At 42.6% G+C, this 24,165-nt stretch overlaps 1 protein-coding gene across 1 annotated transcript in view; it reads right to left on the bottom strand.

Moving 5' to 3' along the window:
• The window catches only part of BBS7 (Bardet-Biedl syndrome 7), a 52,203-nt gene extending 34,590 nt beyond the window's left edge, over positions 1 to 17,613 (bottom strand). The window contains exons 1-5 of the mRNA XM_072625229.1: positions 17,419 to 17,613; positions 13,286 to 13,351; positions 9,889 to 9,951; positions 4,173 to 4,348; positions 2,434 to 2,620 (exon numbers count right to left, since the gene is read on the bottom strand). Coding sequence (XP_072481330.1) covers positions 2,434 to 2,620; positions 4,173 to 4,348; positions 9,889 to 9,951; positions 13,286 to 13,351; positions 17,419 to 17,454 — 528 coding nt within the window. The 5' untranslated portion in view covers positions 17,455 to 17,613. The remainder of the gene's footprint in view (positions 1 to 2,433; positions 2,621 to 4,172; positions 4,349 to 9,888; positions 9,952 to 13,285; positions 13,352 to 17,418) is intronic.
• Between the last annotated feature and the right edge of the window lie 6,552 nt (positions 17,614 to 24,165).

Below are 24,165 nucleotides of genomic sequence, written 5' to 3'. Positions count from 1 at the left end.
TGGAATTCAAAACCATGTCTTTGAAACAGGAGCAGGCATACCTCTAGTTGTAAATATTCAAATACAGTATTCTGCATGCGTTCTACCCAGGGGAACACTAGTTAATGTTTAATGACCGGCTCTGAGAGGGTGTGGGGGGAATGTACCCATGACACATCTGGCCTGTTAACATTTTCTTCATCACTTTCTTAAGTCTAGACAATCAACAAAAGAAGAAATCAAGTCCTGATTCGTAGCGTTCATCAATTTCAAGGTTTAATTGTTCACAATGAAAATTTAACCACTGGCTCTCACTGGCTCCAAGACACCCCTGGTTCTGCCAAATCAGAGAAGGAATCTAAGCCAGGAAAGCTAAGGAAACATGACAGGGGCAGGGAGAGGGCAAAGAGGGAAGACCCCACAATTACACAACAAACATGGCAGCCTCCCTTGGGGGCAGAGCCCTTGGCCCAGTGTGGGGGCAGGGAGCGGTGAGGCTCAGGTAAGACACGGTGCCACCCTCAAAAGACTCATTCAGAAAATGGCCAAATTAACGTTGACAAGTAAGGTTCACAGAGGTTTTTTCCTGCTTTAAATATTTTATTTTTTAATTTGCTTAATTGTAAAGTTACCACTGACATAATGATTCTCCCTTTGGTGTTGTTCAGACTCTTTCTGACCCCGTTTGGGTTTCCTGGCAAAGGTGCTGAAGTCATTGGCCATTTCCTTCTCCAGCTCATTTTACAGATGAGGAAACTGAGGCAAACAAGGTTAGGTGACTTGCCCAGGGTCGCACAGCTCGTAAGTGTCTGAGGCTGGATTTGAACTCCAGGCCCGGTGCTCTATCCATCGTGCTGCTTAGCTTCCCCCAAATGCAGAGCCAGATGGGAGGACCTCTCTAAATTTCTGATCTTATAATGGAGGCTAACCCTTCATTTGTTCCATGACTCCATTTGGGGTTTTCTTAGATGGCTAGAGAATGTCTAAGGCAGGATTTGAGCTCAGTAGGATGAATCTCCCTGATTCCAAGCTCACTGTTCTATCCACTGTGCCCCCGAGCAGTCCATGGTTCTCCCTGCATCCACCCAAGTCATGTGTCCTGATCCTTCTCGTGTATCTTCTTCCTTGGACTTTAAGAAGTAGAATACTTCTACTTCTTAAATACACCACAGCTTTTTGTGGTGGCAAAGAATTGGACGTTGCCTGGGGAATGGCTCAACAAGTTGTGGTATACGAATGTGATGAAACACCAATGTGCTGTAGGAAATGATGAGCAGGAGGATTTCAGAAAAGCCTGGAAGGACTCACATGAACTGATGCTGAGTGAAGTGGGCAGAACCGGGAGAACACTGCATACAGCAGCAGCAGCCACACTGCGTCATGACCAGCTATGACAGACTTAGCTCTTCTCAGCAATACAGTGCTCCAAAACAAGTCCAAAAGACGCCTGATGCTGTCCACATCCAGAGAAACAACTGTGGAGTTGTTTGCAGACAGAATGCGGACAGAAGCCTACTATTTTCACTTTTTTGGCTTTTTGTTTTTTCTTTCTTGTGGTTTTTCCCTTTTTTTCTGATTCTTCTTTCACAGCATGACCAATGTGGAAATGTGTTTAACATGACTGTACATGCATAACCCATATCAGACAGCTTGCTGACTTGGGAAGGATGAGGAGGGAGAAAGGGAGAAAAATTTGAAACTCTAAATCTTATAAAGATGAATGTGAAAACTATCTTTATTTACATATACCTGGAAAAAATAAAATACTACTAAGTGGGAAAAAATCAACATGACAAAATTTTTTTTATAAAGAAAAGGAGCATAGGGTCATTGAAGTCCTTGGAGAGTAGGCATGTTTGCCTTGATAGGGCCACAAATTTGATTTAGGATCAGAACAACAAGACTGGGTACTTCTCTTTACATTTGAGACAAAGTCTCCCTGACAATGCCCTTTTAAAAATCTGGGCACAGTGTCCTCAAACTAACGAGATGGTTTAAAATAAAAATTCAACGTAGCACTTTAGTTATCTACACAGTGATATAGACTATATGATTCACTATAGAAGTATCCTTGCATAAATTTCTTTAGTATTACTACTATTTCTTTAGGATTAGTATTATTTTAAATTAAGAGGTAGAGGTGTTGTAGTCAAACTGGACTATTCGCTTACTCCCATTCCCCAATGTCCCTCATGTCCTCAGTTTCCCTCTGTAGAATCCTGAGCATCTTTCAAAGGGCAGTTGAGATAGCACCTCTTACATAAGGCCTTTCCTCATCCCTCTCTCTTTCTTTCTGAAGTTGCTTTATGTATAATATAGAATTACTTATCTGTTTTATTCACCCAGTCCAATGGTCAGGAACTCATCTTTGTATTTCCAGCCTTATAATAAATACCTCTAGAATTGAATACGGTTTAAATATGCCAAAGAAAGAAGCTGACAATCGTTACCGACCTGTAAAACTCGAAGCACTCTGTCCTGACAGGCCAGGATGGGTATAATACAAGGCGTTTTTTCAACTGGGAGACAGATGACATCATTGATTTTGTCCCCCGACAGGTAGTAATGCTGGTCTTTGCAGTCACAGTAATGGTTATAGATGTAACTGGCACAGAGGAAGAGATCTGAGCCAGAGATGTGCCTGGGAACAACAGACAAACTGACCATTAAAAAGTCAATTCCAAAACAACCAACTGAAAACTCCATTTTCTTCTGAGACTAATATAAAACAGTTCACTTCTACCAAATGCTACAGTTTTCCTACTGCCTCAAAGGGCCCATAATGCCTTTCTACAATTCCATCCTTAATTTCTACCTTTTCAGCATTATGTTGCTAAACAATTTATGTCGCTATAAGTGTTATGAGAATCTTGAAGAAGAGTCATTTCAGCTTTTTCCTGGAACAATTCAAACTGGAGGAAATGAAAGCAGAGACACTAGAAATGTAATTATATATTAATGGAAACAATTAAGTGACCAATTAAAGATGAAGTTATCTTCAGAAAAATTTGTTTCACCTAAAATTTTAGAGGAAACTCTTAACCGCTCAGACAGTAAACTCTGAATTTTAAAAATGATTTTAAAAGTACAATTGGTCACTATGGTGAAGGTAACCTATGGGCTGAGTCACTATCCTATGAGTTGAGCAAGTTTTTTGTTCATTCTTCCTTTCTCTAAAAGTCAGAAGAACCATCTCCAAGGCCTGATGGATAAAAATAAAAAAAAAAAAAACCTAGGACTTTTAATGCACTGAGGCAGCACCCTGGTGATTTGGGGCATAAAAGGCCAGTCCACAAGGAGTCAGTGCCTTTAGACTTGATGAACATCCTATAGGTAGTCGGATTTGGATCCAGGCTGAATAAATAGTCTCTCCCTGCTCAGGCTAAGTATATTTCCTTTTGTCCCTAACTGTCAGCTGGTCTGTTGACATCTCATGTCATTGCAATCTGAACCAGAAGCACCTGACCGGCCTGCCTCCAGTCAGGCCTACAGCTGGGCCTAGTCTAACAATGGAACTATGGAAGCTTTCCACGCACTGTGGCCAAATCCTTACGCCCAATTCAAGAAAAGAGTTTAGCACCTAACCATAGTATGCAGCATCAGTCTAATGTTAAGGAGTAAGAGAGTGGCCACCTCTCTGTAGCACTTCCTTCCCATCTCCCTCAGGGACCCAGGGCCTTCTACTTTTCCATGCCTCTGCACTCCACCCCCAAGAAAATCCTGCTTTTTGGAAAAGTGACTTATTTTCACTATGTACTTTAGGTTCAGTGTGCCACCCCTCCCAGTTCAACTTGGATATTTTACAAGGAATGGCATCATAAGGCCAGCCCTGTTGACAATAGTTAATACAGAACAAAGTGGCAGAAAACCAGCATAAATGCCGGAAGTCTAGGTTTTTCTTTCAACCTGACTCTTTTCTTTGTTTTTGTTTTTTTTAAGTCTGCACAGCTCTTAGAAAGAAAATAGAGGGACAGATGGGAAATGCAAGATTATCAAAACCATATAACTGAGGATCAGACCTTTCAAGGAGCACATTTGGCCTACATACTGTGCCCATGAGGGGAGGCAGGCCTTGAAGCTGGCCCACAGTACCATAATCTATTCAGATACAGGGAGGGCATGGTCAAAAACTCTGCCTATCAGAAGACCTAGTATGTTTAAAAAAAAAAAAGAAAGAAAGAAAATCCACATACATAGCTTTGATGCTTTCTGTGAGGTTAGTTTCGAATGAAAGGAATTGCTTCCCCCTCTTTGTAAAACCTCTGATTTCTGAGCCCGTAGCCACAAAAATCTTCTCCTGGGGTGTGTTAAGTGCTCCTCCTAGCTCTAGCCGTGCAATCTTCAGTCCCGGTAAAGTCTTGAACACTGGCTATAAGAATCATTAGTGAAATAATTAAAAAGCCTTTAAAAAAATCTTCCTTTTTGTCATTAAAGAACACTGAGTATCACATGCAAAGTACCACAACTTTAGTGAGCACAATTAGATAAAAGTTCATTTCTATTTTTAGCACTCCTTTCTGCTAAATGTGTTTTAAATATTTATTTATCTAAATAAGCACGCTTATTATACATACATATTTCACAAAGCTAAAACCCAAGTACTGTTAATATAGAGCAGGTAAATTCAGTTAGCAAATTCACAGGGGTCTAGTTTGGATCTCAAAAAAACGCCAACTCAGATGAGCTGTTTGTTTGAACTAATCCTTCCATAAGCCTTCACAGTCATTGGGGCCTGTCTGTCAGCGAAAGCGTGTGAGCTTAAACCCCCGAAAGCTATACCAATAACAAAGAATTTTACTCTACTTCTGCTAACACAGGATTATCCTTCAGAGCAGAATTGCAAACAGAACTCTCGCAAATTTACTCATACTTCTGTGTTAATGACATATCATCAGTTTAGCAATTTTTGGTTGTTTTTCAAATAAGAAGTATTTCTTTGTCTCCCTACCAATCTCCCCTCTTCTGCCTTCTGAAAAAGAAAAACAAAACCCTTGTAACACCTATGTACAGTCAAGCAGAACAAATTCCAAAATTGGCCTCATCCCAGAAATGTACGTCATCTTCTGTACCTTGAATCTATTACCTCTCCAGCTAAGGCACACAGCACGTTCCTGGACACTGCACTGACCAGAATTCTCCCTCTTTCAGAGCTGTTTGTCTCTCCAGTGCTGTGCTTCTGGTTTTGCTCCCTTCTCCTTGCATCAGGGCAAAGAAGCCTCCCCAGGTTTCTCTGAAACTGTCCCATTCATCATTCCACTATCTTTTCAGTCATTCTCCAGCAGACAGGCATACCCTCAGTTCCCCATTCTTTGCCATTAAAAAAAAAGAGCATCCATGAATACTTTTCTCTATATAGGTCCTTTTCCTCTTTCCTTGTTCTCTTTTCAGGGTCAAAGGGCATATAAACAAGTTTTTTTTTTTAGGCCTGGTTCAAAATTGCTTTCCAGAACGACCATACCAATTCACAGCTGTATGTGTATATGTATGTATGTATGCGTGTGCTTATGTGCACATCACAGCCAAAACTCAAAGCTTCTAGGTAAAAAGTATGTGTATACGTATATGCATGTATATATGTGTGTGTATACATTTTACAAGCAACCATAAAGATTCCAAATACCTAAGCACGACATACATAAGAGTATGTATATATGTGTATGCGTATCTATATGTGTATGTGTGCATGTGTATATATACACACACATACTGTAATCACGTATAACATATACACATATACATGGTATAGATACCTGCATCTGCCTCACTTTGTGTATGTGTATATGCAAGCATGTATATATGCACACACATGTGTGTATGCATATGTGTACGTGTGTATTGTGCACATGTGTGTATTGTATATGTGTGCGTGTGTGTGTATAATGACAGGGGCAGAGCCATGCTTTTATCTATGGAGGAAGTTCTGCACCCTTCAGTCTACAGAGTGACCTGTCCTGGGTCACAGAACCAGAGGCACAACTTGAGCCCAGGCCTTCCTGTCTCCAAGGTCAAGGCTCCATGAATCATGTCCCACTGCCAATCTCTATATACACACAGAAAATAATTGAAAAGTCATTGTACAGTTGCACATTAAAAAATCTGTCTTCTAGAATGAATGATTCCGACTCTCCTCCAGATGGCTGCATGAGTGGAAGCAGCCCAGCCTAGCCCTCCCACAACTACTCCAACAAAGATGCCTTTCTTAAGGCACCAAGACATAATAGAGGAGAAACTTCAGCAAGTGTATTTGGCCAATCCATCTCCACACAAAGAGACAGTGGGGAGCCTGTGGGCACTAGGGAAAGGGTCCCTCCAGCCAAGTGTGGCAGGAAGACAGAGTGGACCAGGGTTTAGCCAAGGACAAGCTGAAGGTACAATGGAGGCTCAAGAGTCTGTGGGACTCAGACCACGACTACTTCAATCCTGGAGGAGAGTACACCACATACACTGACCCAAGTTGTCTAGTCATTTCTAGGTCCTTGAAGAAGACAGCATTCACTATCCAGACCTCATGAACCAGAGATCAATAATAACAAAGAGCCCCCCACTCCTTGCAGAATTGTACAGAGCCTAGTCCCAACACAAAGTTTCAACCCAGGAAGTATCACTGGAAAAATGAATACATACAAGAAAAAACTGATTAATCAAGAGGTACAGAACCGGCCATGCTTAAGACACAGACCCAGAAAAAAGAGAATAACTCCAGATCATCTACAAGCAAGGCCATACAGAAAATCATAGATTTGCCTCAAGCTCTCCAGGGGGAAAATGGAAAGTGAAAATTAAAAATTACAAAATGAGAACTCTAAAGGAAAGAATATGAAAGCAAGTAAGAACTCTAGAGACAAAGAAAAACCTGGGAAGGAGAATAAAAGAGCTTCAACCAGGAGGTACAAAACTTTACTCATGTAACAGAAATCAAATCTGGGCAAAGATCAATGACTCCACAGAACAATAGGACATGAGGCGATTCTCTAGAACCATAGGTGGTCATTCATCAACAAACATTTGGTAAGGGCCTACTATGTGCCAGGCACTGTGCAAGGTACTGGCGATACAAAGACAGATGAAACACTTCTTGTCCTCAAGGAGTCTCATGCTATGGGAGAGACAAGATGGACATGTATATATATGTCCACAACACAGAAAAATGTAAATACAAGATAAATTTGGAGGAGAGAAACTAAGAGCTGCAGGGAGTGAAGAAAGGGCTCTTGAAGTAATCACATGGACAGAATTTTGAAGGAAACAATGCATTCTGAGAGATGAAGCTGGAATTCCAGACATGGGAGACACCAGTACAAAGGCCCAGATGGACGATGGACTATCAGTTCTTGGGAACAGCAAAGATGTGAGTTCCACAAGGGAAGCAGCATATGGCAGTGTTGGAGAGGTAGGTGAAAAGCTCAGAGCAGCTCATTTCTGATACTAGAGACAATAGGGAGCTAGCCATTGGGGTTTAGTGAGCAGGAGATCACTTTGGCGGTTCTTTGAAGAATGGACCATAGAGGAGACAGGCTGGAGGCAGAGACTAATGAAGAAGGTCCTGTCTAGGTGAGAGGAGATGAGGGCCTAAATAAAGGCAGTGGCACAGTGAAGAGGGGAGGGCTAAGAGCTGCTGAAGATGACCTGCCAAGATTTGACATCTGAGAGGATCTATGGGGTGAGGGAGAGTGAGGTGTCATGGATGGTGCCAAGTCATAAGCCTGGTCACTGAAAGGACACCCTAGACAGAAACAGGAGAGTTCAGAAGGGAGGCTTCTCCCTCCCTTTTGGAAGGAAAGATCATGAATTCAGTTTGGAACATGCTTAATTTGAGATGTCTTTGGGATATTCAAAAGCTTTTGCATGGATTTCCCTGCAGACATCCCAAAGGTATCTCAGCCTATAAAATGGGCTGTTGGAAAGGCATGATTTTGAAGTCAAGAGAGCGACTAGGGCCTGATGTATGGATCTGGGTGTCTTCTGCATCTTCAGCTCATGAGAGCTGATGCAGTAACCAGATGAGAGAATAGAAGAGGGGCCATGGTGGGGTACGCTCAAAAGCAGGGACAGCATAGAAACGATGAACTAGCAAAGGAGGCCAAGAGGAAGCCGTCAGATAGAGAGGAAGAGAAACTGAGACAGCAGGGTCAGAAAACCCAGAGAGAACTTAGCAGAGAAGCTACAAAGAAAGAGGACTGAAAAAAGATCGTTAGATTTGGAGAAGAAAAGCTCATCACACACTTTGGAGAAAGCCAGTTCAGTTGAGTGATGAGGTCAGAAGACAAACTGCAGAGGAAAGAAGTGAAGGCAATGAAAAGTGGAGGCTGAGGGTGGACACAGCTTCTTTTTGTCACATAAGAAGCAGGTGGATGGGGAAGGTAGATCAGGAATTTCATTTATATCTGAACCAGACAAAGGCAGGTTGAACAAACATACAACTTGGTAAAGAAATATATTAAATTGAACAGGGAGACAAGTGGGGACAAGGAGAAGCAAGAGGAGGGCTTAAAAGAGAGGGCAGCAGAGTCAAGGAAGGGATATGCACAAGCAAAACAAATTTGGACTTTGGACAATAGTCCAGAAGAGGGGATCAAAAGGAGAGAAGGGAAATATAAGAATTAGTCATCAGAATTCCGGAGTCGAGGAAGTTAAATGGTGAAGAGAAAGGGATCAGGCTGCTTCAATTACTTGTTACTAATATTGACCATATTTCTCTTGTTTTACCATCTTCTTCATACAGAGGGAAATGAGGTGAGTATAAGAGGACATGATGGAGGGACAAATCTAATTAGCAATCATAATAGTGAATGTGGATGGTATAAACTCACCCATAAAATATAGAAGGTTAGGAAAATGGATTAGAAAGCAGAATTCAACAACGTTACTAATAGGAAGCACACTTTAAAAACAAAAATCCATGTAGATTTAAAAGGAGGGAGCAGAGCAGAATTTATGGTGCTTCCAGTGAATTCAAAAAAGCAGAGATGGTCACTGTGATATCAGACAAGGCAAAAGTAAAAACGGCAAAGAAAGAGAAAAAAAGACATAGGCCAGGTTATGCCAATATATTAAAAATGACACCCTTCTTAAATTAGTTTCTTTATCCAGTGTCACACTAATTAAACTACCAACAATTACTGTACAGACCTGTAAAACAATAACCATCTGGAGGAATAAAAAGTTAAGAACCTCTTAGGAAATAATAAAAAAGAAATGAGAAGGAAGGGGGCCTAGCAGTACCAATTCTTAAACTATATTACAAAGTAGTAACCATAAAACCTATTTGATATAGTTTTTAAATAAAGAGAAAAAAAGAGAAAAGTTGGTGAATGGAACAGATCAGGCACACAAGACCAAGAAGCAAATTAATTCTTTTCTGAACGTCTAGAGTTTTTATCTATAGCACTCAAATGTATATTGTCTTATGTTGTTTTAAGGTTTTCTTTCACATACATTCAACTAGAATGTAATTTCCTGGAATTACGTCTTCAAACCTTTATTTTGTATCTACCACAATGCTTAGTACAGTGCTAGGCACATAGGGGACATTTCAAAATATCTATTAATTTAATTTTTCATTTTGTCCTACAGCTAAGCTCCCATCTTTCATTTTCTCCAATTCAAAGTATCTCTAATGTTAATTGAAGGCATATCTAAGTGCATGTCTATGGGACAAGGAAACATGTACATTTTATTCCCAACTATGAGTGGCAGTGACTTTTAATACACCATTCATCAAGCAAATGCATTCCAAGCTACCTCCTGTTATCCTACTCAATGTATTTGTGTCTGAAACAAATGTTCTTTTAAATTTTTTAAACCTTGTCTCTGTCATTAAAATATGCATTTTAGGACTTTTTAAGCTTAAGTGTAAGAGAATGTAGACAGCATTTCTCTCTAAAGCATGTTCCAAAGTGTTCCACTTACCACAGCCTCCCCTTTTTTGATGCCAAAACATGTAGCCACCCCATCTTGATCTCCAATGACCACCTTTGACAAATTGAATAGGATAAGGTCACTATTTTTACATTTGATCACTCCTGAATAAAAACATTATTGCATTTTATTATTTAACAAATATTTACATGGTCTCTTCTGTGCAAGTTACTATACTCAGTGCATCAATGATTACTTTGGATTTGTACAGATTGGAGAATCCAGAAAAAACAAACACGCTAACCCAAAGGATTACAAAACTGGACACAGGAGGAAAGGTTATGGATATGTAATATAAGGAGGTATGTGACTATATGTTCTACAAGTGAGAACAGAACAAAAGGAGATTATCTTAAATGGTAACAGGCAGATTAAACATCCAAACAAATTTCCAGAGATTATCCCTCAGAAAGGATTACCCCAGATGGCTATGGCATATCTTCTCCTGATACTCTTTAATAACATAACAGACACCCACAGGTCTGTAATGGTTTAAGTAATGTTTCATGTTGAGACAAATATAATACATAGTGTTAAAATTTTGTCCCTGATGAAGTGTGGCATTTTGGTTGGTGCTAAATTTGACTCACTACTTTACTAAGTGATATGATAGGATCACAGATTTATAGACAGAAGTGACCTCTAATTATTTCGGTCTAAGTCCTTCATCTTACGGATGAGGAAACAGTCTTGGAGACGTAAAGGGATTCGTCCAAAGCAGCAGAGACAGGATTTGCGTTCAAGTTCTCTAACTAAACTAAGAAGTCTTTCCTAGCAGGCTAAAAAGGATGCCTCCATCACCAAAATGCCTGATGACTTCTTTCTGTGTAAATCCTCTTGGCATTATTTTGCAGCTGCTTAAAAATCCTGCTCCTGTACCAATGAACGAGTCACCCTGTAGAAATCACTGAATTCACATTTACATAAAAATAATCCAAAGTGTATTCGTCAAATACAAAGATCACGTCAAAGAGATGTTGTTGCCCCCTCACTGAAAACGTGACCAATGATTAAAAGAGGCAGTTTCTTTGTACCATATTAACGTGCTTTTGTTTTCTTTGTGTATTCCCAAAGACAGTGCTCCAGCAAATATTAAATACAAGGCTCAGGAGGGCAGTGCCTTGAACTTAGACACTGTTGAGTTTGAATTGCTGAACTTCATATGTGTGTTTCTGTTGCCACACAATGACATAAAGCTAACTGTGCAGCCCACTGACTTAGTTTCTCTGTAGTGACATGAAGCCTTTCCTCATCTCCCCAGTTGCTGGGGCCCTCCTCAGTTAGCCGGTATTTATTCTCTTTCTGTTTATCCAGTAGATACTTCCATTTGTACACATTCTGTTTCCTGTTAGAATGTAAGCTCCTTGAGAGCAGACTGTTTCATTCTCTATATTTGCGTCCCCAGTTCCTAAGCACAGTGCCTGGTGTTGCTTGGCCGATTTCAGGCACGTTAGGTGGACATTGAGCTGGCTCCAGAACAGAACTGCAGGAAGACAGTGAGCTTCATGGCACCTGGGAAATGGCACAGAGTTTTTAAGAAATCCCAGACTACTCCCTTGTGCAAAAATCATCTTCCTAAGACAAATGGGTTCCTAGTAATGCTGTGTGCTTGTCAAGCTTGGAGCATATAATCTCTGAAGACATTACAAGTGACCCAAAGTTCAACAAAAGAGAGACACCCATGACCAATTACAGCCAACACCCAAAAGTATAGAAAGGGTGTCATCCAGGATGTACACTCTGGCAAGGAGGTGGGCCCATCACGGGGCAGAAGCAAGTCATGAGTCATGGCCAGCAAGAGTGTCCCACTCCTAGCCACAAAATGTCAGAAGCCCTAGAGGACCTGGAGCACCAAGGGCGGAGAAGTGTGAGTGGTCTGCCCCGGGGAAGAGAATTTAAAACAAGAAACATCACATTCTTCAAGGAAGTTAATCAAGAGAAGGCCCCCAACACACAAGGACTCAGTTTGTAACAGTTCAGAATGGTACGTTCAGTGTCTCCAACCCTGTGCTTCCACATTCCTACATCTAAACAGCAGATTTGAAATAAACCATGGACAGCACAATGATTGTAAAGACAAAGAAAAATAATCTGAGTTACTTCTGTTTGTCATTGTATTTGAAACAGTGAGACAGTGTGTCAACGGCAAGGCATAATATTTTTGTTTGGTACAGGCAAATTTTGGTTCATATGTGAAATACTTTACTGTATTTGTATATCTTCAAAGTTGAAATTTATTCTTATTTTTAATTGTTGATACTTTAAAACTAAAGAACAAACCAAGACAATAAAACACATCAGTGGTACAATTTAAGAGGCGCCCAAACTTTGCCCTTTGCAAACATTTTGGTTTTAATTTACTGTGAATTATTGTAAATTAAATTGATTAAATTGTGAAATGGGATTTTTATAAATCTCTTTACAAAATTCTACTTATATTTAAGATCTTTTCCAACTTATGGTACATCTGTTGCTTCAAGTGAAAGAAACATTTTGAAATTTAAATTAATAAACAGAATATGAAATCTGGCTCTACCGTCTACTGAAAATGATTATCGATAACCTTTGAGGAAGTCATTAACAAATCCACAGATGTTAAGGCTCAAAACCAAACTGTAATGTTAATATTCATTATTGTGACAGACCAATATGCAGGTATAAGTTTTTTCCTTTTTAAAAATATAATTAAAAAGTTTTCATCCTTTTTTCTTTTTAATTCTTTACTCATTTTTAAATTAAAAATATTTTTACTGCATGATTATATACAGAGTTCACTAAAAGACAATTTTCCCTGTCTGTCTTTCTTTTCTGGCCAATATCATTAGCTGCTTCATGAGTATTACTGAAAATAATTTTGTCGTGAAGAGGAGGGAACTTTTATAATCTGTTCTGGGTGTCATATCTGTTAGGTATGCCACTGCCAATAGAATCTAGCACAGTGGGCAGATCCTTGGTGCAGAACGTAAAGAAGAATGTGGATAAGAATCATCAGGGATGAGAAACATGAATTGGGGTTAAGATCTCTAGTGATGGAAGAAACGCCCACATCAATGAGATTCCAAATGTACTCAAGTATTGAAATCTTCAGATTTCCCATACAAGCACATTTATTTGAATGCTGTACAGAAAAAGGTATTCATTTCCTTACTTATTACATGCTGGGGCATTCTCACTGATAGGGGAAAATTAATTCAAGCAATAACCCTCAATTTTAAAGCACCTTTAAAATGACTAACCTTATCAATAAGGGAAAGAAAGTATTTTAAAAACACAATTTTCCAAACACTGAATTTCCCTTCCCCAATAAATTTCTCAATTAAGTCAAATTCAAGAGAGAAGCCCACGAGCAGAGGCTGCTACACAGTCATGTATGGGAACGAATTGGCACCTTCTGGGTTGCTCTGCGTCCAGATGCCGGGAGCAGCTTCATGGTCTTCTGAGAGGTCACTCCCACCTAGGAAACAAAAGCCAGAAGGTTTCTTACTTAGCAAACTAGGATCACAGCAAGGAAATTTCAACTGTGATGAAATGGTTTACGATGAAATCCTCATCAATATCATCAGGGACAAAATTATAATCCGAATCCTAAAGACATGCCGAAATTTGTTAAAGTTGGCACAACAACTTCAACCGGAAATAAGAAACCTTCTATTTTAAATTACAAAGTAGAGGACATTGATCACGAGCTTACGACACTGTGGGAAGAATACTTCTAAAGCAAGAAAACTTTTCTGTTAAAAAAAAATCAGGCTAATAATATAATCCACAGATTCTTCCTGAACAAAGTAATTTTTCTTAAATCTCTGCAAACCTGGAAATGTAGAGCAAGAGTTAGTAGGAGGTCGTATTGGTGATACTGATCAGGAACAGTGATGACAATTACCAACTCAATTGATAAAACTCTTAGGTTCAAACACCATAAAATGTACTTTTTTCCAAGTCTTTCCCCTGCACTGGATCCTCACCTTAACTCTGGATGACAGGGAAGGCAGGTAATTCTTTTGCCCTCTTTTTTTCTCTCACCTTCCTTCTCTCCTTCTGTAATCTCATCAGCCCTGAGCAGATGACACCCAGAACTATGTGGCCAGCTCCTGTCTCGCTCCCAAGCTCCAGGCACTCACCAGCCAGGCCTGCTGGATACTGCCTATCTCTGACTGGCTGCTGGGGAGGCATCTCAAACTCAGCCTCTTTGAGCTCATCTTTCCTTCTCCCTAACTTCTTTATTTCTGCTGAAAGCACCCCATCCTTCCAGTCACCCAGATCCATAACATCGGAATCATCAATGACTCTTCTCTATCACCTTTTGTATCCAATCAGCTTTCAAATCGTGTCAATTGCTACAACCCCCACCCTAACTCAGGTCCTCATCACCTCTCACCTGCTACCACAATGGCCTTCTGACCTTCTAAGTTTGATCAGGTCAGCCCCCTGCTCAAGAACCTGCAATGGCTCCCATGTAACTCTGGGATGGCTATGTTTCCTGGTTTAGTATACATTAACTTTCCTTCACAACTCTACATTGTGCCACGCTGGTCTTAACATTCCCCATTTACAACACACATCTCCTGTCTCTATGCCTCTACAGACTTTCAGGCCTAAAAAGCACCTCTCATCCACCTCTTAGAGTTCCAAGTTTCCTTTAAAGTTCAGCCCAAGTACCACTCCTACAGAAAGCCCTTCATAACCTACTCCATCCAAGCTTCCCAGTCTTCGTACCTCTTACATGACTCCCTAAACATACTGTTTGATCCTAGGATTCTGTTCTCTGAACCAGACACTCCCATCTCTCACCCCTGGGCATTATCAAAGTCTATCCCCAAGGCCTAGAATGCTCTCCCTCCTCATCTCCCTCTTCTGGCTCCCTTCAGTTCCCAGCAAAACCCCTACCTTCTATGGGAATCCTTTCCCAAGGCCTCTTAGAATTAGTGCCTTCCCTCTGCTGCCTGTCTGCAACAGACTTTCTACAGCTCCTTTGTATATAATCGAAACATTAGCATGCTGTCTCTTCCATGACTGTGAGCTCCTTGAGGGCAGGGACTGGTTTCTGCCTTTCTCTGCATATCCAGTGCTGTGCAGAGTACCCGCACATAGAAGGCACTTAAAAAATGCTTGTTGACTAACTAATCAACCAAGCACTAGTGGCCCACCCCAAAATACATGCACTGGATATATCTAATACTTAATATTCTATGTACTCAGTGTTCCCCTCCTATAGGATGTAAGCTCCCTGATGGTAGGAAATTTCATTTTGTCTTTAGGGTCTGGCACATTTTGGTGGGGGGGGGGGGGAAGGTCCTTCCATTGGTATAGGGAAATCCCCACCATTAATGCAGATTTGCATCTGCTCTCCAATTTAATTTGCCAGTTTAATTTTCTGTTGGGGCAACAGAAGGTGAAGTAAGATACATAGAGCCACAAAGAATGTATCGGGGCATGATTTATACTCAGGTTCAAGTCAGGTTTATTATCTACCTCTAGTAGAACATGAGCAGAGACTGTCTTACTTTTCTGGACCTGTCCTCAGGGCTTAGCTCATTTAAGGTTGCTTAATAAATTCTTCCTTCCTTCCTTCATTCATTCATTCCTACAAGCTCCACGTGATCTGGGGCAGGCGACAAGTTGTGTTGCTGATGAACTGTTTTCAGTTGGGTCTGATTCTTCATGACTCCATTTGGTGTTTTACTGGCGAAGATGCGGGAATGGTTTGCCATTTCCTCCCTCAGCTCATTTGACAGAAGGGTCATTTGAGGCAAACAGAGAAAGAGCTATTAAGTATCTGGGGCCAGATCTGAACTCAGGAATGTGAGTCTTCCTCATCCCAAGCCCAGTGCTTTATCCGCTGGGTCACCAGGCGGGGACCAAACTCAGAAAGAGGGGCCACTAAACACAAGGACCACATGTTGATTTAGAAAACCATGCATTCACATTATCTACGTCCTATTGTGGCTTTACTTATTTTGGGGGAAGGGCTGTTGGCTCCACATTTGATACCTCTGCTCCAGACAAGGACTGTAAGCCACAGGGCACCTACTGATCTGCACTGGTGAAGGAAGTGTCCTGATGGAGACTTCCTTCCACTGATGAAACTGTAGGGGAAGGAAGGAAGGAAGGAAGGAAGGAAGGAAGGAAGGAAGGAAGGAAGGAAGGAAGGAAGGAAGGAAGGAAGGAAGGAAGAAGGGAAGGAAGGAAGGAAGAAGGGAAGGAAGGAAGAAAAGAAGGAAGGAAGGAAGGAAGAAGGGAAGGAAGGAAGAAGGGAAGGAAGGAAGGAAGAAGGGAAGGAAGGAAGAAGGGAAGGAAGGAAGGAAGAAAAGAAGGAAGGAAGGAAGGAAGGAAGGAAGAAGGGAAGGAAGGAAGGAAGAAGGGAAGGAAGGAAGGAAGAAGGGAAGGAAGGAAGGAAGAAAAGAAGGAAGGAAGGAAGGAAGGAAGGAAGGAAGGAAGGAAGGAAGGAAGGAAGAAAGGAGGGAAGGAGGGAAGGAGGGAAGGAAGGAAGGAGGGAAGGAAGGAGGAAGGAGGGCAGGAGGGAAGGAAGGAAGGAAGGAAGGAGGGAGGGAGGGAGGGAAGGCAGCAAGCAGCCCATGCGCCTATCGAGCCCCCCAGCTGCGCCGGTGCTCAGGGCGCAGCCTGGCTCCGCTCCGGACCCTGGCACGGCACCGAAGCTCCCAGCCTCTGGGACTCTCCGGCTGCACTAAGTGGGCTCTTAAACAAGACTCCTGCCAGCTCCGAACCTATAGTGCCCTCGAGCACATCACCCGGCCCTCTCTTGGGCCTCAGTTTCCCCATCTGTAAAATGTGTGGGTTGCTTTTAGATCTAGCTATGGGAGCCTGGGAAGGTGAGAGAGAGACTGGGAGAGGAAGAGAGAGGAGGGGCACGATGGAGAGAGAGGAATGAGGAGAGGGGGAGGGGGAGAAGGGAGGGGGAGGAGGGGTGGGGGAGGGGTGGGGGAGGGGTGGGGGAGGGGCAGGATGGGGGAGGGGAGGGGAAGGAGGAGGATGGAGGACGGAGGAGGGGAGGGGAGGAGGGGAGGGGAGGGGAGGAGGAGGGGGAGGAGGGGGGAGGAGGGATGGGGGAGGAGAGGTGGGGGAGGGGCAGGATGGGGGAGGGGAGGGGAAGGGGGAGGATGGAGGACGGAGGAGGGGAGGGGAGGAGGGGAGGGGAGGGGAGGAGGAGGGGGAGGAGGGGGGAGGAGGGATGGGGGAGGAGAGGTGGGGGAGGGGCAGGATGGGGGAGGGGAGGGGAAGGGGGAGGATGGAGGACAGAGGAGGGGAGGGGAGGAGGGGAGGGGAGGAGGGGAGGGGAGGAGGAGGGGGAGGAGGGATGGGGGAGGGGGAGGATGGAAGAGGGATGGGGGACGGGGAGGGGGAGGGGGAGAGTTGGCCCGGGCCCGGCCCGTCGCTCACAGCCCCGCAGGACCCGCCTCTCGGGCCGCAGCCTCGGCCGGAGCCGGAGCCCGGGAGCGGCCGTGAGCAGCGGCGCGTCCCCGGCAGGCCCGCAGTCAGGCCGGTTCCGGGCGCTTCTCTCACCTGTAAATAGTCGGAGCGGTTCAGGGTGAGCTCCATGGTGGGGGCGGTGGCCGAGGTGGGAGGGGCGAGGCGCCGACGCGAGCGGAGGAGCCGCGCACGAAACCCCGCCCCCTAACTCGGGCCAATGGGAGAGCGGGTAAGATGTGGGGCGGGGAGAGGGCGGGGATTCGTCCTGCGTCACGGCGGAGGATCCGCCCCCAGGAGCCCGCGCAGCCTCCCTGGCACCCAGGAGAAGGAGGGAAGGCCTTAGCCGGGAACCGTTTCCATGACGACGGCGACGCCAAACTGGCTCCGCCCCTCTCCTAGGGATGGGAGGGGTTTTCTGAGAATCCTTAAGCCCCGGTAATTAGTCAGACCACAAGCACTTATTAAGCACTTACTGTGTGCCAGGCTCTGCGCAAATGCCTGAGCAAGACTAGGCCACAAACTCGCTTTCCCTTTAATCTTTTCCTTTCCCACTGCCTCCATCTTCTGGCTCTCGCTAAGGTACAGCCTCCATATCTACCGATCGGGCATTAAAATGTACGGGGTACTATATGAAAAAACAGCAAACTCGTGCTGGACTCAAAGAGCTTGCAGTCTTAGGGGGGGAGCTGCAACGGGGGAAGGGCGTGGTGGGGAGACACCCAAGATGGTGGAGAAGACCCCAAGGCGGGGCCAGGTGACAAGTGTCTGAGCTGACCTCCCTCCTTACCTGGACGTTTGGGGGGCATGGCCCCACCCTCCAGTCAGAGGGGCGGAGGATGGAGAGGAGGTGGATCCAAGGCTGAGGGGCTCTCACAGGACGAGGAGGTTCTCCCAAGAATGAGCTAGAATGAGTAGAAAAGTCAATCAGAGAAATCCCCAAACAAGGCAGTTAGGTGAAAAATGAGGGTCTAATCAAAATCCTGGTAGCTATTGTTTTCCACAAAAAAACCATCCTGTTACCCACAAATGTACCACTTCCATGTTCACGAGCTCTGGAATTCCCCAATTAGAGCACAAGATTTTGTTAATTCCATCTCTCCCCGCACTTTGAAACCAAAAGCCCTCTTCTTCACCTCCACTCTGACTTCAGTCCCTCAAACCTTCAGTTCTATCCCAGACCATCACCCCTACACTACCTGTGCTCTCATCCTTGCCCCACCTTGAGCAATTCAACTCTATAATGCCCCCTTCCCTTGAGTCCCTTTCCTCCTATTGCCAATCTTACCCTACCAATTCTCAGCCTTGGCTCATTCCTACACATGTGCTGTTGGAAGAAGCTGGAAAAAATGATGAAACTGTTTCTACAGATTTATCTCACATAACCTTCGCTGGGCCCTTACCTATGCAGAGCAATTCTTTTCTTGTTATCATTCAGTTATGTCCAACTCTTTAAGACCTCATTTGGGGTTTTCTTGCAAAGATACTGAAATGGTTTGCTATTTCCTTCTACAGATGAGGAAACTGAGGCAAACAGGGTTAAGTGACTTGCAAAGAGTCATGCCTAATTAAGTATCTGAGGCCAGGCTTGAACTCAGGACGATGAGTGTTCCTGACTCCAAGCCCAGCATTCTCTCCACTGTACCACCTAGTTGGCCCAATCCTTTTATACCACCCTAATTAATTCAGTCTCCCAATACACAATGGCTCTTCCAAACCTTCTTATCCCTCCTCAAACCTCCCATGAGTCTCCACTCTTTCAGCTGAGAAACTTGGTTCATATTTTGTTGGGAAAAAAAAGTAATGAGGTAGGGCCTTAGAGCATAGAGTGGCAGAGACCAGAGAGACCATAGATCATAGATTGAAAGCTGGAAGGAACCTTAGAGCAAGGACAACTTCTTCAATTTTAAGTGATTTGCCCAAATTCATGGAGGTAATAAGTACCAAAGCCTGGACTTGGACCGAGATCCTGGGACTCCAAACCAAATCTTGTCTTTCTTTCCTCTACCATACCAGAGTGGCAGACTTGAGAAGGGTCTTTGACCATAAACTGGGAAGACAGCACCAGCAAAATGGCAGAAAAGATACTTTCTCTAAACCAGACTGGAAAAGAAAGGAATTGTATGCCAATAATGAAATAATTAAAACCGATCTCACAAGAAAAGAAATGGTACATGAACTCAATGAATATCTAAAGAGTTAATGGTGAGCCAGCATTAACCCAAACATTGTCCTCCTGTCAACTCTCCGTGGGTTCAGGACAAGAGGCATGAACTTCTCAGGGTTGTGACCTCAGCTATACATCCGCTGTAGTAGTGATTCTTCCCAGCCTCCAATCCCCAACACTCATTGATTCTGTCCAACCAAGCAAAGAAAATGAGGGGAGGGAAAGGAGAGATTGAAAAGCTGAAAATCATGCTGGCTTCAACTGGTTTTCCCGGCCCAGAGTCCTGGGTTAGAGGAAAACAACAGAAGAGAATAATGGGAAAGGGCCTGGAAAAGCAGCTGGGGCTGTTTAGGCACTCCAGCAGCGGCTCAAGGTGGAGAGTCTATCCAGCAACTCCTTATCTCCTAAGATGAGGAGACAAAGCCAGGCTCTGGGGACTACACACAGGGGGAGGTGTCAAAGGATGAGAAACAGGGAAAACAACACAATGGCTGATGTGCCCAAAATAGAAAGGCTTTACCCAGATCTATGGGATGAGGAGTGATGAAAGCACTTGGTCCCCAATTCACAGCATTCACAGCATGTGATTGTGTCGTATTCACTTATTACAGGAGAAAGAAATCTAGCAATCCCTGATCCCCCCCCAAAAAAAGTCCATCCTTTTCAGGCTTGGTGCTTCTGTGTGGCTGTGAACGTGTGGCCTCACGACTATTTTAGATTGGATAATTCAACTAAATCCCATAAGTATTTATTAACCACCTGTTATGTGCCAGAGTGATGGAGCGAGTGTAGGGGCCATGTAAAGAATCAGGATGAGACACAAGGTTTATCACTGAGGAAATGCATGATGGGAAATTGAGGTCTTTCAATGCTGTAGAGGTCAAGGCTGACCAAAGGATGGTCTTTGGAGCACTGAACCAGCTAGAAGTTTAAACACCCTAGAGAAAGGTTTAGCACTTTGGGTGGATCCCATATAGAAGATTTAGGAGAGAACAGGCCTAAGAATTGCCAGCTTGGAAGACATGGATGGGATGCCATCTCCACTGGTTGTGGGAATGCTCACATCAATGAGGTCATGGATCATTGGAAATAGTAAAGCAGGAGGCCCTTTTCCTGGCTTATTCTGTGTCACAGTTATCCTCCTACTAAACTGTAGAGATGCTCTCCAAAAATATTGAGTACCTACTGTGTGCTGGGCACTGTGCTAAGGTATAAATAAAGGTAAGAGGAGCTCACAGTCTAATGGGGCAGACCACATGGGAATAACCACATAAAAACAAGCTACATTCAAGATAGATGGGAGATAATGAACAGAGTGGAGGTGATCGTATTAAATTTTGTCCTTGTTCCCCAGCACATGGAAACTCCAACTCTGGATGATCACTTTTATATCACATACCTGAAGCCTAAGGGAGGTGAAATTGCAATTTGTTTTGCTTCTTATTCTTAGCATTAATAAATAATCATCAATAAAATAATAAAAATAAAACTAAAAATTTAATTTAAAAATCCTGGTGGAGAAGAAAATTGAAATTATTTTAAAATGGGAATGTCTTTAGATTTCATTTATTCCTTCTTTTTCTTTTCCTTAGGGCCAGAGAGGATCAAGTTTCTTCTGATCTAAATTATTCCTCATGGAGACAAAGAAAGCAGGGTTCTGTTTATCAGAAGGGCTTAGGACAGGGGTGAGATCAGCTGTGGCCCTCTAGGTCCTTGAGTGCAGCCTTTTGACTGAGTCCCTGTTTTATAGAACAAATCCTTTTTTTCAGGGGTTCTCCACCTCTGGCTTAGGATCATAGATTCAAAACTAGAAGGAACTGGAAAGGTCATCCAGACCCATGGCCTCATTTCACATACTCTCATTGTAGTGCAGATTCCTACCACCTTCACTCAAGAATAACCCTTTCCCATCTTAAATTTATATCATCCTTTCTGGATCCTTATTGATATCATTTTGGGGCCTTTCTCTCCTCATCAGGAAGGCTGCTCTCTGGGTCACAGTCTAGTGTTCTATCCCAACTCCTTTACTGGGCAGCTAAGTGACACAATAGATAGAGCATGGGACCCGGAGTCAGGAAGACTTACATTCAAAGCCAGCCTCAGACGCTAACTATGTGATCCTGGGTAAGTCACTTAACCCTGTTTGCCTCAGTTTCCTCATCTGTCAAACGAGCTGGAAAGGGAAATGGCAAACCCCTCCAGTATCTTTGCCAAGAAAACCCCAAATGGGGCCACAGCTGAACAACAAAATACTTTATTCTTTAAAAAAAATTTTTATGTTATTTTGCACTTCACCAACACCAATATTTCCATATAGAAAGAACAGGAGTGCTTCTGAAACTACAAAACTGTATTACATACAGTTTTTAAAAGTATGTAATGGATTCAGTGTATTCATTTCAAAATTCTTCTATTTGTTAGTGGCCCTCTTAACTTTCTTACATTCCCTCCTTTTTCTTAAAATGTTTCAATAAACTTTTTCTTTTCTTTTTTTATATCATCATCATCATCATCATCATCATCATGCCCCTTTCCTCCCCTTTATCTCCCCCAAATTAAAAACAAACAAATCCTCTTGTAATAAATACATATAGTAAAACAACACGAATTCACCCATAGCCACATCCAAAGCTGCATATGCCTCATCACACAGCTCATCTAGAGTTCCTCTGTCGGGAAGTGCACATGTATAACCTATATTGGACTGTTTGCTGTCTTGGGGAGATGAGAGAGGAAGGGAGAAAAATGTGGAGCTCAAAATCTTATAAAAAAGAATATTGAAAACTATCTTTACATGTAACTGGAAAAAAATAATTTACCAAAAAAAAAAAATGTGCCTATCAAAGATGTCCATCATGGTAATGTTGTTGGTGATAGCAAAAATGGGCCAGCAATGGAAACTATTGGCTTCACCACCCACACCGTTGTCCCATCAAGGCCAGTACATCCCTCTTGCAGATTGTCACACAGTTTGCATCGTTGCAAGACTGAACTGAAAGAGAAAATGAATCACTGTTGTGGTAAGAAGCTGGAAAACATCCCCAAATTCCTGAAATGTGTGATGCTGCCATTACAGACAGGGTTCCAGGCAATCCCAAGTGTGGAAAGCTTCCCTGGTGGTCCTCCTCCAGGTCGTTTTCGCTGGTCACGATGTGAGGCAGACCATTGTAGCTGGTGTCATCAAGGCAGCTGACAAGATGGCTGCTCCAGCTGGCCAGGTCACTAAATCTTCCCACGAGACTCAAAGGCTAAATGAATATTTGGTACAACAGCAGCCACCCCAGTCTCAATTAGTGTCTCAGAACCGTTTGTCTCAATTGGCCATTAACATTTAATGGTAAAAGCCTGGTTAATGATTACAACACATCATAAAAGCTTTAGGAAGAAAGGAATGTTGGGGTTTTTTTCCTAGACATTTGTTTCATGGCAGTTTTGAGTTATTCATTTTTAAAATCCATAATTTTTAAATGGAAACATCTTGACCAAAAATCTGTCACAGAATTTTCAGACCGTTAAAACAAATGTTAATGTGAAGAAAAACTCTTTACCAGAAAAACAAGATTTCAACCTTTTTAATTGTTCCATAGCTAATTTTGATTATAATGGTTTTGTGTGTGCTGAAGCTTTTCAGTTTTATGCAATAAAAATGGTCCATTTTATCTCTTGTGATCTTCTCTATCCCTCTTACTTGGTCCAGAGCTATTGCTTTACATATAATAGTGAAAGCGATCTCTTTCCCTATTCCTCTAATTATTTTATTATGTGATCTTTCAAATCTAGGTTCTGTATATCCATCTGGAACTTATCATGATTGTGCTATAACAAGTTGGCTTAAATCTTCTTGCAGCTTGACTGCTTTCCAATTTTCCTAGCAGTTTTTGTTGAATAGTTAAGTCCTTATCACAGTAATTGGCCTTTTGGGATTTATTGAGCACTATGCTACCATGTTCAATTGTCTTGGGGTCTTGTGTACCCAATCTGCCCAATTTAATCATTTTTCCTAGTTTTAACTCATTCCCTGTAGTTTTTATGATTACTGTTTTCTAGTAAAGTTGTGATCTGGAATGTCTACGCCTGCTTTTTTCCCACTTTTTTTTCATTATTTGCCTTTAGATTCTTCAGTTTTTGTTCCTTTCTAAAGGAATTTATTATTTTCCCGGTTCTATGGTATGGTATGGCATCGATTGAATACATTTCATTTGCTAATATCATTTTTATTACAATGGCAACCCCAACTTTGAACAATGACTGTTCAAAGATACTATTTGCTATATTAAGGAAAGGTCCGTTTATTCCTGTGCTTTTTAGGATTTTTGTTGTTGTTAAAGTAATTAATATGACAGTTTGTTAGAAAGTCTTTTCTGCTTCTGTGGATGCAAGACTTGGACTTAGACTGTTATGGGATTTATAGTTTATCCACAGTTCAGGAAGCAGGGATCTAATGAGGAATTTTGGCAGTACTGGACTGCATGATGCCAGCCAGGTGGTTACAACTGGTGAAGTGACTCTAGAGACCAGAGAGACTTCTTTGGCTTCACCTCACTCAGTCCAGTATAAACCACAGAATAGATCGTGTCTCTTCCCAGGTGGAGAAAGACTATAAATCTCATAATAGCAATTTGAATTCTGGTTGTAGATATAATCATGTGACTTTTTTTTAAGTTTAGGAAGGGTTA

Source organism: Notamacropus eugenii, chromosome 7, assembly GCF_028372415.1.
Source record: "Notamacropus eugenii isolate mMacEug1 chromosome 7, mMacEug1.pri_v2, whole genome shotgun sequence".
Lineage (NCBI taxonomy): Eukaryota > Metazoa > Chordata > Mammalia > Diprotodontia > Macropodidae > Notamacropus > Notamacropus eugenii.
The sequence above is the reverse complement of the archived record's forward strand: the minus strand, read 5'-3'. Positions and strand labels throughout refer to the sequence as shown.